Source organism: Callithrix jacchus, chromosome 1 (assembly GCF_049354715.1).
Source record: "Callithrix jacchus isolate 240 chromosome 1, calJac240_pri, whole genome shotgun sequence".
NCBI classification, from domain to species: domain Eukaryota; kingdom Metazoa; phylum Chordata; class Mammalia; order Primates; family Cebidae; genus Callithrix; species Callithrix jacchus.
In genome coordinates, this window is record NC_133502.1 from 149,702,497 (window position 1) to 149,718,897 (window position 16,401).

Sequence of the window (16,401 nt, forward strand, 5' to 3'; positions counted from 1 at the left end):
GACTTTTAGGCCAAGAGGCAGGAAAGAGTAAAGGAATGATCACCACACCATACCAGGGGTATACCGATGAGAGGTAAGATGATCTGGGAGGTAGGGGTGACCCCCAATTTGTTTTTATCCAGAAAAAGATGGATAAATGCTCTGGCATTGCTGTGGCCCAGGGATCTGTGGCCACAGTTGCTTGTGCAGGCAGTAGCCAATACTTTTGAATGGCTACTTTGGGAATACAAAACTATGTGTGTGGGGGCAGAGAACCCATAGTATTTGTCACATCAGAAAAATGCATTCATGAAAGACAGAGAATGATAAAAGTCTTCTCAGAAAGCCTTAGCAAAATGGGTGCTTTTATTTTCACAGACATGTCTATGCAAATACACTCAGTTACAAGAGAGAGCTTCTTAAGCCTGATCATAACTTAAAATCTGAAAGGAGAGTGAGCCTGTTAAGAGACCTCCACCCTTCTGGTAACCTGTGTCCCTTGATAGGGGAAGGATATCTTAGTTCTCCCTAGCTCCTTGCTTAGGATTAAATGAGAGACTTCAGCTTTGGTGTAAAGCTGTCAGCTGCCCTAATCAAGGACAATACACAAAAATTAGACTCCTTATAAGAATAAGGTATGAAATGAAGGAAGATCTAGAAGTGGGTGGGAACAAAAGAGCAGAACTGAGCCTACATCTGCAGAAAATGTTCAAGGACAACAGATCCTAATTCAGCTCAATTGGGAAAAAGCATGTTAGTGTGTAGGTAGAGATAGTGGACAGGAAGGATGGCCTTAGCCTTCTGCAATGGAGAAGTCAGGGGAGGGGATATCTGCATGCAATAGACAAATGAATTAGAGCAGAAATGTAGACCAGCAGTGCTTCCCTATCTTGGGCCTGGCTAGCTTAAAGTGGCTCCACTGTCATTGGTCAAAAAACCTTCATGAGGAGATCCAATCATTAATGCAACAAACTCCAATAAGTTCTAAGTTGGATATGGTTCAGTTCTAAAGCTTGGGGCGGACAGGTCACTGAGAGAGGAGGAATGAAGTAGCGGTATTCGAACATTGTAATAAGTCATCTAGGAGCTCTGATCACTTTGGACATTGCTGGGGGATACATCACAGCTTACTATAACACTACAACACATACTTATATCTGTTTGTTCCCCCAAACTAATATGACAATAGGTTTCTGCCATCTTAGCTTACAGAGATTACTTAGTCCAGGTTATACTCAGATTTTACAAAAGAGACTTTGACCACATAAATATTTATAAAATAAATGTGGTTAAGGAAAAAGTGCAGGGGCTTGAAGTCAGAAGAGTTCTGTTCCCATTCTGGCTATGCTGCTGTTCAGCTTTGTGACCTGGAGAACAGTTTAGCATCTCTGGGTCTCAATTTGTTCCTCTGTAGAGCACGGGTAATCAACCCTTATGTAATCCCTCAGTGGTCTTGAGTGGGTCTCAAGATGGAAGCTCACTGTGGAAATTTAAAAGCAATCTGTGGCATTGAAACAAACTGGACAATTGCTTGAACTCTAATAACATTATCCATCCTTATTAAGGAACTTGCCGGTCACTAGTCTGATAAGTACTGTCGAAGACACTTCTTTGTAACTTTTGAGAAAAGTAATTTTCAGACTCTGGTCTTAGAATAAGCTCACGAGGAGTCTCATTTTCAAACTGGAGATCATTTCCAGTTTGAATGAACAATCCTTATTTTTGGCTTGGCTGAAAGTGGGGGTAGGTGAAAGCTGAGCTGCACATCCCTCAGAGGTCACAATGAAAAGTCAGTCTTTATGCACTACCTCATACTTAAACAACATCACCAGGATCTTTTTTCTGAAATAAACTTGGGTTGTATATGCTTATCATAGGAGAGAAAAGTTTGCCAAATGTCTTCTATGAACTAAGCACTTGCTAGGCATTTTATATATATTCTATCATTTAATCCTCAAGGCAATTTTAACAAGTAAGTATTACTGTCCTCACTTTACAGGTAAAGAAATTGAGACCCAGAGTGATTATATGACGTGTCCAAGGTGGTCATGTCATTAGGGCATGGCAGAGATATGAAATCAAAGTTTAGGTCTTCTGACTTGAGTCCATGCTTTTTTTTCCTATAACATCATGCTATCTAGAAGAAATAGAAATGAGGGTAAGCAGTTAGCCAGCAAAGTCAGGAAAGACGATGTGCTGCTAGTAAAGAGCTCTCCCATACTACATCATTCTGAAATGTCCAGTTTTCAAAGAGTCAGAGTAGTACACAAATATTCAATATTAAATCACTACTCAACATAAGCACTCTGACTTTGATGGTTCAGAAGCTCTTCCAGATCTTGTCATGCCTTCATGTTCTCACTAACAATATTAATTATCAATGTACTACAGACATATAGGAAAAGAAAATGCCAGGTAACGGAAAAGCCAGATCACCTGCCTCCAAGATGCTGGGCACTGCACGGCTTTTATCAGTTTTTATTACACCACATCAAGGAAACAAATGGAATCTATCCACATGGTCCTGCCTCACTGGGCGTATATTCTAAGCATACATCCATTTTCATACCTAATGAGAAAGAACTCAATTCCAAAGGATCTCACCTTTCACACAATTCTACCCTTCAGATCCTTAAACAGTCATATCACTGTGCACAAGATTTTTGGCAGTCACAAGCTCTATCACAAAGAAAAGCTTAAAAACAAAAGGAGAATATAACCAGTGTTCAAAGGCACCCTCACTGGGTGGGTCAGACTGCATGAGGCAGTGTGGCTGTGTGGAGGGAGAGGTCCGGACCTGTGGCAAACTGCTGCTCCTGCCAGGAGGCTACCAAAGCCAAGGCTCTTGACTTACCGATGGTCCTCAGCTGCCCCAGTGCCTATATCTCTAGCAACAGTAAACAGTGAAATACCTGCAGGCAACCGTGTCTAAATAAAGAGATCAATATTTGAATCTTCAAGAAGTGGCTGACTTCAGAAAGGCATTTCTTGGCACCCTAGAGGAGACTGGGATGAAAGTTGTACCGGAGACTGGAGAAGAGCCCGATGTGTTTCACGAGGTTCGGCTCCACTACATAGGCCCTCTCTCCCTTGGCCCTCAACAGCGAGTACAGTGCCATGTCCTTGCCAAAACCCTTGTGGCAGTATACTTGGGACAGGTAGGTGAGGGTCCGGCGGGCCGCAGGGGCAGGGAAGAGCATGGCTGGGGTGCAACACTGAGAGGCAGGAACCACGCTGTACAGGGAAGGACTCAGCCGCCGCAGTTCCAGGAAATAGTGCCGACCCACCAGCTCCACCAGACCCATGCTATACAGGGAGAAGAAGAGCACTACAGGCCAGCTAAACCCTGGGCGGCTGGCAAACCTCATGTATATCCAGGTTAGTAAGGGCCCCAGCAACATGCCCACACCAACCCACTCCAGGATCCGCATGGGCTCTGGGTTGATGTAGTGCTGGAGCCTCTCGGGGTGATAGAGCTTCAGATAAAGGGCATCTCTGAGATGTGGCTCAGAGAAGCGAGCCCGCAGAAGGTGCTCCAAGACTGGGAAGATCTGCTCTTCCGGAACAGCATCGTCTTCTACCATCAGGACATAGTCTGGGTTGTAGGTCTGCAGGGATGACTCCAGGCAATAGACGTAGTCCTGCTTCTCTTTCTCAAATGAGTTGGTCGAAGGGTCATCACCATAATCATCCTCAGTGCCCTCATAGCGATTGGCCACAGGGACATACTTGGAGAGCAACTTGGCATCCAAATGGCTCACACTACGCTCCACGTTGCACAGGAAGAGCTGGTGCCCCTCACACTGGGGACCACATTGCTGAAGAAGCCGGTGGAACTGGGACACCACCTGCAAGACATAGTGGAAGCCAGGCTGCCTGTCCACAGTGATGATGGTGATCACCAGCCAGGGCCGGGGGGTGGCCTGCCAGACAATGGGCACGGAGCCATTGGCAGAGGGAAGCTCCTCAAAATAGTGGAGGGCAGCTTCGCCCTCTTTCAAGCTTTGCTGAAGGAACTCTTGGCTCATTTGGTTCAGATGCCAATGGCGCAGATAGAAGTAAGAGTGTAGAAGTCGGTGACAGGCCAGGGGGGCCAGCAGGCCAAATGTCACCACCGTTAGGATGAAGAGCTGGACAGCGGTGCTGCCCCAGGAGAGTCGCCGCAGCCTCCGGAGGAGCATGGCAGCTCGAGAGGTTGAAGTGTTCATGAGGTCAACTTTTGTTCATGTCTGGTCCCAAGAAAAAACCATCCTGGAACTCAGGCCAGAGTCATCAGAAGTCAAACCTAAAGAGAGAAGAAATAGGTAATGGTAAGGATAACTTAAAAACAAAAAAAGAGGCCAAAAACTGAACTCAGTACATATCAAAGCAGAAATTATAATTCAAGGTTCTGTAGCTTCTGGAGACTTTATTTTCTGAATTAAACTGTTCTTTGGTTGTGTCTGCTAACAACCTATGTGATGCTTTTACTATTTCCATGAGTAACAAGATCTCAGTGCATCCAACCAAGTCTCCATGCCTAAAGATACTTAGTTAGGTTTACAATGTGCCAGAAAATCTCCAGGTAGGCTGTTAGGATCACTACTTCTATTCGTCAGCTACACAGACAATGGGTTCTTAAAACAGAGGCAAAAAAGCAAGGCTTGGCACAAAGGAAATACACACGTTTAGAGCAAGTTCCAGTGTAAGGGCCAAGTATATACTTGTTGATTAATTGTGCATATAGCAATTACCAAAAAAACTGTCCAGCAAGAGACCCTGAAATATCTTTGTTACTTAATGTCATTTTCCATTCATATGTCTCTAATCTCACCAACTATACTTAAAATCGCATATTAATTTAATCCTGCTTGTTCTTTCATTTTATTTTTATAGATCATGGGAGCCAATGCGAGGAAGTATCTCCCATAAGCAAGCAAACTCTAGAGCTTGCTTGGAAGGGGAGGAAACATCTGGAGGAAGTTCCAAGAGTAGCTTTTCAATGAGGGAGGGAAGAGGCAGGCAGAGTTAAAGATGGAAGAGATAGTTTCCCCCAGTTTGGTCCAGGAAACAATGCTGTGTGATGTAATGGTGCAGAGCATGGCCTGAGGCCAGGTTCATGTTGCTGTGAATCCTGGCTCTGCCTCTCACTTGGTGGGAAGACAGTTTACCTCTCGGTATCTTAGATTTCTCAGCTCTAAAATGAAAATAACAATACCTGTCTTGTAGGGTTACTGTGAATATTAAACGTGTTAAGAAGCAAAATAATGCAGAACAAAAATGTCATTAAAATCTATCCATATGTTCAAACTCATAAAAATATTTAGAAGTTAGTAGGTCTAATGTTCTGATGGAAAACAGACTAGTGCCAAAATAAAAAATAAAAAACAAAAGCAGAATTAAAAGGACAAAGCCAGCACACAGTAATTGCTAGTAAGGTCAATGCAAAACTAAATGGTGTCTGCAGTATAGAAAGTAAAACTGTTACCTCAGAAGCATAATAAGGTTTACACAGATTTGTGAGTTATCGCAAAGGGAAGATTGCCCAGGAACTATACGAGGCTGCTGTGGAGCAGACTCAGTCAGTGCTCTCAAATCCATGTCCTCTCCTTGGGCACACAGAAAGACTTCATTTCTTAGTTTGCCTCCTCCAGGTAGAGTCATGTGACTAGGGCTTGTCAGCAAAGTGACAGGTGTGACACCTGGGACAAGGTGACACCTGAGAACAGATATGCTATCTCGACTTTTTCTTTCCCCATCTGTCAGCTGAATGGAGAGCCCTGGTGGATCTAGAGGAGGGTGGAGCCACCAGACGGCAGAAACCTGGGTCCTTGAATCCTGTACATACATATCCCAGTGTTGGGACTGCATGGAACAGAGGTCCCTCCCACTGCCCACCTCCCAGTACCCTCCCAAACTAGAGTGGACTGTGTTGTGGGCAATGCGTAAACCACTGTGTCTAGACACCAATAATTTTTGGACTTTATTACAGCAGTTAGCCTACTCTGCCCTCTACAGTTGTGTAGAATACCAAATGTCTATAGCACAATGACATGGTAATTTCTCAAGTAGAGAAACAAGTTCCATTTCAGCCACAGAAGCAGATTGTACTATGGGACCCAAAGGTGAGAACTAAGAGATCTAGATAGTACCCAAAGAGGGAACAAAGCAGGGAGAGGTTTGAATAGTATGCAACCCCAGTCTTGCTGGTTTGTGAATATCCAGGGTATTGCAGACTGGTTGCTTCTTCCTCTACTCTGCTCAGGGCAATGTTGTTAAAAAATAAGGTGGTTGCACATCTATGTGGCCTCACCAGTTTCTCACTACTAATGGAAGCCAATACTAGAACTGGGCCAAGCTCACACTCCTGCATTATTGGCCTTGGAAAAGGAGGCATTCAAGTGGCTTTCTGCTCACACTATTATCCCTGCCTTTGCTGTTACCACAGGGAAGCTGGATCAATGTAGAGGAGGGAACTAGAGTCAATGAGATAGGGCAGGCATCTTGGAAAATGCCAGGTGAATAGTAAGGGCCATAATGTACTATGATATGGCAGGGGGGAAAGAAATGAAAACACCTAGTACAGACATAAAGAGGACCTTTGGGCCCAGGCAGTTTATCCTACTGGGGGCAGTAAAATCATTAACATCTTGCATAGTCCTTTCCTTTAAAACTATATCTGTGAGACTGCTGTTCTACTGATAATCAGGAAAAGAGAGGGATTCGGTTCAGAGGCCACATGGTCCCTGCCTGTATTAATCAGCTTTGCTGGGGTGATTAACAGCCTCAGATCTTCATAACTTAAAGTAATAACATGTATTTCTTGCATATGGGTTTGTAGATAGCTGTGGCTCCGTTGAGGTCAGCTCCAGAATGTAGGCCAGAATTAGTTCATGCCACAGGCCCCTCCTTCTAGATCAAGCTGCAGAAGAAACAGCCACCTGGGGCGTGTTCTTAGGTTGCCTGGAAGCTGCACAAGAGGCTGAGTCAAAACATGCAAATACATTTACATTCTTGTTCCAGTGTGCCACAAATCAAGTCCACTCATCGTGCCTTGGCCAAAGCAATGGTACAGGAAGATTTACTCCTCCCGCAGAGCAGGAGGGGAAAGTGAAGATTCACTAGAAAAGAAAAGCAACAGGCCAGTTTCTTAATCCTCAGGAGAAAGCATCTAGCAATTTGCTCAGAGAGTATGGACTTTTTTTCGAATGCTCACAGGGCTTAAGACCCAGCCCTAAACCCCAATCGTTAACATTGAGCGAATAAGAACAGGCTTCAGTAATGATCCCAAAAATCTCAGTGGCTTATGAGAACTAAGGTTGAATTCTTGCTTATATTACTTGTCCATTGTAGGTCAATTGTGCCTCTGTTGCCTGTTGTCTGTATTCTAGGACCCAGGCAGATAGAACTGTTTTTTTTGTTGTTGTTTGTTTTAACACTGCTGGTTTTGTGGTAGAGGGAAAAAAGAGAAATAGTTCACCACAAGCTGGTTCTCAAAGCCACTGCTCAAAAGTGACACAGGTCACTTCCATCCACATTTCACTGACTGGAACAAGTCACATAATAACTCAAGTTCAACAGTAGAGTTATGTCATTTTCCTGCAAGAAGGGAGTGCCAAAAGATACATGGCCACACCTGAAGCCAATGAAGGCCTGAAGAAATTGCCCCCAGGGAGGGGCAGAAAATATTCTGAACAATAATGTAATCTACCACACCCACCCAGCACACAGTAGCTGGGATCAGATCCTTCATCCAAGATTAGATGACTGCTTTTCTCAAAATCCAACCACATTGAGTTATATAGTCATTCAAGAATATGTTCTTGTTTACTTTTTAAAAAATATTTTCTTAAAAAATGTAACCAGTTGCTGCACAGTAGGCTGTGGTGTCCAATGCCACCTATAATTTATTTCACCTTACTGATCTGGTTTTAAGAAGAATGGCCAGATGGATGCGGTAGCTGAAGCCCGTAACCTCAGCACTTTAGGAGGCTGAGGCGGGGAATGATTGGCTGAGGCCTAGGAGTTTGAGACCAGCCTGGGCAACATGGCAAAACCCAGTCTCAACAAAAGATACAAAAGTTAGCCAGGCGTGGTAGCATGTACATGTAGTCCTGGCTACTCAGGAGGCTGAGGCAGGAGGATCACCTGAGTCCTGGCAGGTCGAGGCTGCAGTGAGCTGTGATTGCACCACTGCACTCCAGCCTGAGTGACAGAGAAAAACCCTGTCTCAAAAATAAATAAATAAATAAAATAAAACAAAAAGATAAATGGCCTTAGGGGAACAGATATAAAAACAGGATTTTTCACCACTAGTTTGGTGAAGGAGATTTTTACTCCCAGTCCAATCGTAAGGGTGAGATTGGACTGTGTTACTATTCTGATTGTGTTTTTCCAGAATTCCAGTTGCGCATGATGCCACAGGCTGACGCCCACACTCCAGAGACACTGTGGACTGATTGGCACCTTGGTGCTGACCTAATAACAATTGCACCATTACAGCTCCGATTCTACAGAACAATGCATACCAGTTCTTACCTATGCCTTGCATATGCTCTTTGGAACACAACTCTTCCCTAAACAGAATTCTCTACCTGTTACCATGTCTAGAGTACAGGGCTCAGGGAAGACAGCAAAGGACACAGACTCCGGGAAATGAACATGAACTAGGGCTTAGATGAATAAACGTAGCGACAACTCAACAGTTACATTTTAGTGCAACTTCTGAAAATTAAACTAAAGGATCCACAGGGTGTGGGAGACAAAATAACAGGGTGTGAGTCAGGAGATGAGTGCTCAAGAATGTTCTTTGTTTCCCAAATCCACTATATGAATGGCACCACCACTTCCCAGGCACCTCAGTCTAAAACACTGGTTAGTTCTAACTCCTCACCTTCGTGCAGTCACTTTCTAATCCGACCTCTTTAATTATGCCTCTCTTTGCCCGCTGCCTTCTCCTTGTCAAGCCTTCCTCCCTGCCACACTCTAGTGTCTCCTCAGACCCTCCAAGCCTGCTGATTGCAACAGGCTCCTAACAGAGCTTCTGAACTCCAGAATGAGCAACACAAGCCAAAAGATCTGGGTCCAGTTCTCGTCCCAGCACTCACTAATTTGATCAATTTGTATAAAAAATAATTTATATTTCTGAGCCTATTTTATTTCTCTGCAAAATAGGAAAATAAAAGATATCTCATTTATAGTGGCATTGTGAAGATGAAGGGGCAATGGCTAGGATAGCCCTTTGTCAGGCAGAGGAGACTGCAAATGATGGTGATGTTTTACCTAATCAGCAGCCATATGATACTCTGAACATGGAATTCTTTTCTGTAAAACTATTCAATCATTCTCCCATGACTGTAGAATAAAGTCCAAATTATTTGCCAAGATTCTTCACAATCCAGTTCTAACTATCTTCCCAGCCACATTTCTGCTCCTCACACTGTCTAACTCAACAATCAAGGATAAGCTCAAAAGGTACCCCTTCCAAAAGCCAACCCTGATCTCTTCAACCAGAAATAATCTCTTTTTTCCCCTCAAGTACTGGGTCCCTTTCTATGAACTTTTCCTCCAGGGCATTCATCTGTGACTTTCTTCTTCAGACTCTATAGAGTATCTATAAATATTCAGTATCTATTTATAGCTGCCACTTATTAAGGCCATACTATATATCCCACTGTTGTGCTAGACCCTTGCATCTACTTCTTCTGAACAAAACAGCAACTCTCAAATAGCAATGGGATTAATCCCATTTAGTTGAAAAAACTGATGCTATCAATTTGTCAGCAGAAAATTCAAGCACAAGGATAAATTTCAAAGTTCATGTTTTCCCATGATGCCTGCTGTCTTCCAAGGCCTTGTTTATGGCTCTTGACTTATAATCCCATTGGACTTTTACATCCCTTTTTAGTAGATTCAGTCTGATTTATCTTTGGTATCCCTCACAGACCCAGCGCAAAACTATGCATAGAAGACACACAAGGCCGGGCGCGGTGGCTCACGCCTGTAATCCCAGCACTTTGGGAGGCTGAGGTGGGTGGATCACGAGGTCAAGAGATCGAGACCATCCCGGTCAACTTGGTGAAACCCCGTCTCTACTAAAAATACAAAAAATTAGCTGGGCATGGTGGCGCGTGCCTGTAATCCCAGCTACTCAGGAGGCTGAGGCAGGAGAAGTGCCTGAACCCAGGAGGCGGAGGTTGCAGTGAGCCAAGATCGCGCCATTGCACTCCAGCCTGGGTAACAAGAGCGAAACTCCGTCTCAAAAAAAAAAAAGACACACAATGCTTTTTGAGCAAATAAATGGCCTCTTTTGACCTCTATAGGTCTCAGGTCTTCAGTTATAAAATTGGTGGTATCAAAGAGCTGGTCTGATATACTGTGTAGAGATCAACTTATTTGTAAATGTTTGCTGAGCGCTTATGTGCCAGACACTGTTCTAAGCACCTCATCTATTGATCCTCATAAAAAGCCTATGAGAAGTATGACTATTAAGCCCATGTTATACTTTTAAAAACTAAGCTTTTAAGCAGAGCGGCAAAACTTGAACCCAGGCAGACTGTGTCCAGAACCCCTGTTCTCAACCAATATGCACTACTGCCTGCACAAATTTGGAACCCAGGGAAATCAACTGAAAAACCATTAGAGATGGCAATAGATTTTTCAAAACATGGTTGCTACCAGAATATGTAAAAATAATATATAATATACGTAGCAAGTATAATACACTATATAAGCATTACATATCTATATCTATATTATAATATGATTGCTTTCATGTAAACAATTATCAATGAATTAATGGAATAAAAGATCCCAGTCAAAAGGGAAAAAATAAATAACAAAAATATCTAGAAATAAATTTCAGAAATATGCAGAATATACATACATATTACAAAATTCCACCAAAGGGTATTTAAAAAGTCATATAAACAGAAAAATAATGCTCAGGTGAAAAGACTTGGTAATAGAGATCCCTTTCTCCATAATTAATCTGTATATTTAACATCTGAATTTGATTTACTTCAAGAGAGAGTGGCACAATTCAACAACTAGGCACCTGCATATAAATTGGTGCAATCTTTGGAGGAAATGTTGGGGCAGTATCTACAAAAATTTTGTATGTGCATCCTCTTTGACATAGCAATCCTACTTCTAGGAATGTACTCTGCAGAAATGCCAACACATGCTACCAAAGATGGATAAGAAATGTTCACTGCTGTTTTGTTGGTAGTAGAAAGAAAAAGACAGAAAGGGGGAAAGGCATGGAGGGAGAGAGGGAAGAAAGGAAGGAAGGAAGAAAATGAAAAGGAAAGAAGAAAGAAAGAGAGGAAGAGGGTAGGAGGGAGGAAGGAAGAAAGGAAGAACTGCAGGCAAATGAAGTGCCTCGCAAAGGGAACAGATTTTTAGATAATCATAAAAGAGTATGCCGTGGACACATTAAGAAGAGAAAGGTTTAAATATGTTGACATAAAAGAAATCTTAGCTAGGTTTGTGCTATACACTGAATGTTTGTCCTCCTCCTCCCCAGCCAAAATTTGTGTTATAAACCCTAATCTCCAATGCGATGGTTTTTGGAGATGGGGTCTTTGGAAGGTAATCAGGTTATGACGGTGCAGCCCTCAGGAATGCATGCTCTTTATTATCATCCTTATAAGAAAAGACAGAAGAGATCACTTCCTTTCTCTGCACTCTGATATGTAAAAAAGGAAGAGGGCCCTCACCAAAACCTGACCACGCTGGTACCCTGATCTGGAACCTGCAGCTTCCAGAATTCTGAGGAATGTGTCTGGTTTAAGCCACCTAGTCAGTAGGAATGAGTTACAGCAGGCCAAGTAGACAAAGATGAGAAGGGAGAAATGCAAACGCTATCAGTGCAAATTACAGAAAGATGTACAGAGCTCTGACCATTTTATTTTTAATGTGGAGTATAATTTACTAAAGAAGAAATGAAGGGTATGGGGATTGTGATACCCTGTTTTTTGCCAGCTAAAACTAACTCTCCTTTCCCTAAAAGCTGTTCAGGCTGTATGTTAGCCTTTTTGAACTGAACAGACTCCATCTTGGCTTCTTCATTTTAGTAACCTTCTCCCCATTAAGTATGTAACTATAGTATAAAGCAAGGTCAGATTGACTCTGGGCACCCAGGAATGCCTTTGTTGATAAGAGGCTGAGTATCAGCAGAGCCTGAAAATGCAGCTGCAGTGAGTGCCCAAAGCCCACCTTATGTAAGTTGTACGTCTTTCATGACAGCTGTACTCCTCACACCCGGCACTGTTTAATTTCTTATATATCAGTTTTTTTTTTTTTTAACTTTTTGCTTACTCTGCCTTTGGGAAATGTTTGTTTCTGCTAGGTTCTCCCCTTCCTGTTAAAACTAGTGTATAAAAGACCACCTAACTTTTTCTTCGGGGCCGGGAGAATTTTGGGCATTAGCCACTCTCGGTCGCCAGCTTAATAAAGGACTCATAATTCATTCTCAGAGTGTGGCGTGTTCCTTGACTCGCTCGGGTACAACATTATGATAATTTCCTGTTTTGCTTTCTACACTTCTGCAAAGAGTATTTCTTTTATAATCATAATTAAGTATTTGATTCAACACTGAGTCTTGCGTTAGACACTGGGAAGGTGAACATGACAGGGCATCTGTTAAGTCCATTTTTTTATTTATGATTTAGGTTGCCATAGCTACAATAAATTAAATTACATATGTATATATATATCTGTTTGTGGATTTTGGTATCTCTCGCTCTCTGCACTGTGGTGCCGGTGCCACGTTATTTTCATTATGAAAGCTTTATAACAGCTTTTAATGTCTGACGAGGCAGATTCTCTCTCATTATTCAGCATCATAATTTTCTAGCCCTTTAAAAAAATCAATTTTATTGAGGTACAGTTTACATACAATACAATGCACTGCTTAAATATACATTTTGATGAGTTTTGTCAAATTTATATGCCCATAACTAATCCAAATAAAAAATGGATCAAAGTATCCAAAAGATCATTTGGAATTAGGACTAGTAAAAATTAACATAAAATATTCACATGTGACGAAGAATTAAACTTTGTCATACACATAAAATATGTAATACACATAAAGTGCTTAAAAATCAAGAAGAGAAAGATACTCCAATTGAAAAATGGGCAAAATAATTAACAGTCAACTCACCTACAGAAATGCAAAAGGCTACTGCACAGAGGATAAAGTGTCAATTCCTATGGATAATCAAAGACATGCAAATTAAGACAAGATACCATTTTTGGTCCATATTTTTTGTTTAAAACTTCAAATGTATATACACAAAGAAAATTTTAAGATATGCAGACAATCTAAACCATCTAGAAGTTTAAGTTATTTATATTTTATTTCCCTTTTATTTTCTCCTTTGGATTTTTGTTTCTTGGATGTTTTCTAATAAGCGTTATCCTTACAACATTCTAATAATTCTAATAATGTTAGTTTTCTCTTCTCTTCTCATAAAGTATGCAGTGCAGTGAATTCTAGAAATCCACCCCTTTAAAAAAACTATTTCTCCTTAGAAGGATTAGTTTTCTTGGAGAAGCACACACATGCACACAGACACACACCTGCATGTGTTGCTAATGGTCCGCATGGTGAGATCATCATTGGAGCCGCCCTGTGGTTGCCGGGAGAGAGCGTGGGCCGAGCGAGGGATGCGGGTCACAACGACCCTGCACTAGCTCACGCCCCAAGGCACTGCGAGCGCAGTGCGGCACAGGCGACGCCCGAGCCAAGGGCCAGGAAGAGGGCGAGACACGCCCAGGTAGACCTAATTTAACCCTCCCTCTTGGAAAAAGAATGGGGGACGATGTCCAGGGCCATGAATCTAGAGTCTGTCGCTGACCTTGGGCAGTCCCTGCCACAATTGAGCCTCAGTTTCCCACCCGTAGGCCGAGCTGCCAGTCTTCATCGTTGCACTCCTTCTCTTCTGCTGGTTTTTCCTGGTGCCGGGAGGGACGCCCTCCCCTGCCCAGTCGCTCACCCCCAGCCCTTGGTTGCGAGGTCGCCCGCAGAAACCCAACACCGCGGCCGCGCTCTCGGCTCTCTCGGCTCACCCAAGGTGTGGACGCGCCGCGAGGGTCCCCTGATTGCGGGCGGCCATTAGGCGCCAGGCCCCTTGGCGCTTCGGCCCTGCTAGGCTCGGCGAGGGTCTTACCCAGGCTGGCACGCGCCCCGCTAGCGTCTTTCTGTTGACCTGTCAGTGCAGCAGGCGCGGTCGAGTGCCAGGGAGGCGCCCCCGCGACACTCCTCCATCCCGGCACTGACTCGGGCCCCGGCCGCGCGAGGAACGCCCTTCGGGGTCCTAGCATTCCTCTGGCAGGAGGCGGTCGGAGCTGCGGGCAGGGCCGCTAGGCAGCCCGCCTGCCCGAGGCGCACGGCCCGAGGCAAAGGCCCTCTGCGATGCCTCTCCCCAACCCCCAGCCGCCCTCCTTGTGCCAGCTGTGGCCACCCCTAATCCTTGTCCCCTGGCTCTGGTGTCTCTCCAGGGTTCCGACCACCGTGCCAAAAAGGGCTGGGCAGATGGTGCGCAGCGGAAACCTACCCGGTTGGGCGGTCAGCTCGGTCCCCTGCGCGCGCCGAGGGCCGCCTCAGGTGTCGCCCAGGCTGGCTGGCTCAGCCCGGTGGAGGCGCCATCGCCGGGGCCCGGAAGGAGCGGGCGCAGCGCGGTTTGGGTGCGCGCCGGAGCCTCGCCTCCTCCTCCAGCCGAGCAGCTTTGGCGCAGGGCTCCCCTCGCTCTGGCGGGCCATGTGACCCGCGAGCTGCCGAGCGACCGCGGCCCCCAAAGCCGGCTTGGGGAAAAAGGACGGCAAAAGGCGCCAACTAATGGGCAGCCAGGGAAAAGCAGGAGTCGCCCCCAAGTCACGCAAACAGGAAGCCTGCTTCTTTTGTGAGGGGTATAGAAGCCAGTATTATATTTCATCAGGTGGGTACATAGAGACGTATTCACACCGATGGAACGATATCTCTCAATGCGTGTAAACGCCTCATGAGAAAGCTATTACTTTGGGTCTTGACTGTTTTTCAGTCTTCCCCAAACCCTTAATTTTAATGCAAATGGCCACGAGAGAGAGAACGCTGGAGGTATGAGAAGATAGGCACATTGATTGAGAATAATCCCGGCAAAGCTTACAGGAAAAAGATATGGAATGATCCGAGGGAGGAAAAACGGGGACGTTAAAAGAAAAGTAACAGCCTCTTACGTTCCACCCTGGACTTTCCCTTCTGTATGGGTTTCTACCACACAGTTTTACGGCCTTATTCAGTGCTTCTGATCCTATGTTTGCCTGTCTAAGCCACAGGTTAGCAACTACAGCTTGCTGCCTGTTCTTGTACAGCTCACAAGCTAAGAACAGTTTTTGCAGTATTTCATGGTTTAAAAGTGGAAGACTATTTCAGGCATATGAAAATTATATGAATTCAAAATTTGGTGATCATAAACAAAGTTTTATTGCAACAGGGTCATCATTTACATATTGTCCATGGCTGCTGCCATGCAAGAATGATAAGAGTTAAATAGTTGTGACAGAGACTTTATGACCCACAAAGCTTAAAATATACTACCTGATTTGCCAATACCTGCTCTAAAGGGTCTGTTCAGAGGGCACGAGATAAAGCATTAAGGCCAGTAGCTGCTCATATGATTTCTTCTTGTGTAAGTAAAATTGATACTAGATATTAATTTCCTTTAGAACCTTACAGATACCCACCGGAGCCTCCATTCATCCTCTACTCTTTCAGCCAACATTTACTGAAGAATGATTCTGACGTGATGCCAACGCTGTAGATGACAATGAAGTAAGAATGAGGTGTGGATCCTTCACTCAAGGAATTTGTTGTTAGAAATGTTGGAAAGTCTATTTTTGAGGCGGGGTAGTATGAGAGATGGATATAGCACAGAAAGGAAGCTTGGGAGGGTCGTTTCATTTCCTGAGAGATAGACTGGGAGTCTGATACTCTAATATTGGAAATCAGGATTATAACCAACCTGAATCGAATTCAGTTCTCTATCACTGGCTCAGTGCTGGGGTATAATCTATTTACTGGCTATGACAGATTCACTCCTCTGTGCCTCAATGTTCTCATCTATATATTGGGAACAGTGGTATTTCCCTCAGGTTTGTTGAGAGGTTTACATGAGATAATGTATATAAAGTGCTTAGCATTGTACCTGTGAAAATATCTAGCTTCCAATAAATGGTTGGCATTTATTCATTGTTTAACAAAAATCCGTTGAGTACCTATTTATGATGTTCCAGGCAATGCCTGTGCTGTCCAATATCACAGTCACTAGTCACATGTAACTATGTAAATTTTAATTAATTACAATTAAATAAAATATAATAATTGGTCCCTCAATAGCACTAGCCACATTTTAAATGCTCAGTACCTACATGTGATTAGTGACTACTGTATTAGATAGT

The 16,401-nt window shown here is 43.7% G+C and overlaps 2 protein-coding genes across 18 annotated transcripts in view; one reads left to right on the forward strand and one right to left on the reverse strand.

Moving 5' to 3' along the window:
- Window positions 1-324: 324 nt before the first annotated feature.
- PGAP4 (post-GPI attachment to proteins GalNAc transferase 4) lies at window positions 325-14,717 on the reverse strand. Of its 5 annotated transcripts, none has more exons than XM_017975110.4 (3): window positions 14,523-14,717; window positions 13,127-13,173; window positions 325-4,264 (listed from the first exon to the last, which is right to left on the reverse strand). In XM_017975110.4, the coding sequence occupies exon 3, from the start codon at window positions 4,185-4,187 to the stop codon at window positions 2,976-2,978; it is 1,212 nt and encodes a 403-aa protein (XP_017830599.1). In that variant the 5' UTR covers window positions 4,188-4,264; window positions 13,127-13,173; window positions 14,523-14,717; the 3' UTR covers window positions 325-2,975. The 5 variants fall into 5 exon arrangements, with proteins under 5 accessions (XP_017830599.1, XP_017830597.1, XP_002743199.1 ...); XM_017975108.4 differs by having other exon boundaries at window positions 13,546-14,717; XM_002743153.6 differs by lacking the exon at window positions 13,127-13,173.
- RNF20 (ring finger protein 20) overlaps window positions 13,670-16,401 on the forward strand; it is an 86,408-nt gene continuing 83,676 nt past the window's right edge. For 4 of the 13 annotated variants that reach the window (XR_013535658.1, XM_078373554.1, XM_078373557.1 and 1 more), the window contains exons 1-2: window positions 14,513-14,903; window positions 15,670-15,786. Coding sequence is in view for 8 of the 13 variants with exons in the window: in XM_054258395.2 (XP_054114370.1) it covers window positions 15,782-15,786 (5 nt within the window). In the remaining 5 variants the exon portion in view is untranslated. Of the gene's footprint in view, window positions 14,040-14,512; window positions 14,904-15,669; window positions 15,787-16,401 lie in introns of those variants that run through there. The other 9 variants (XR_008482425.2, XM_078373561.1, XM_078373504.1 and 6 more) reach the window with 7 other exon arrangements.

What these genes read in the sequence shown, in the direction of transcription:
- PGAP4 (XM_002743153.6), bottom strand. Translation starts at nt 4,187, where the DNA reads ATGAACACTTCAACCTCTCGAGCTGCCATGCTCCTCCGGAGGCTGCGG.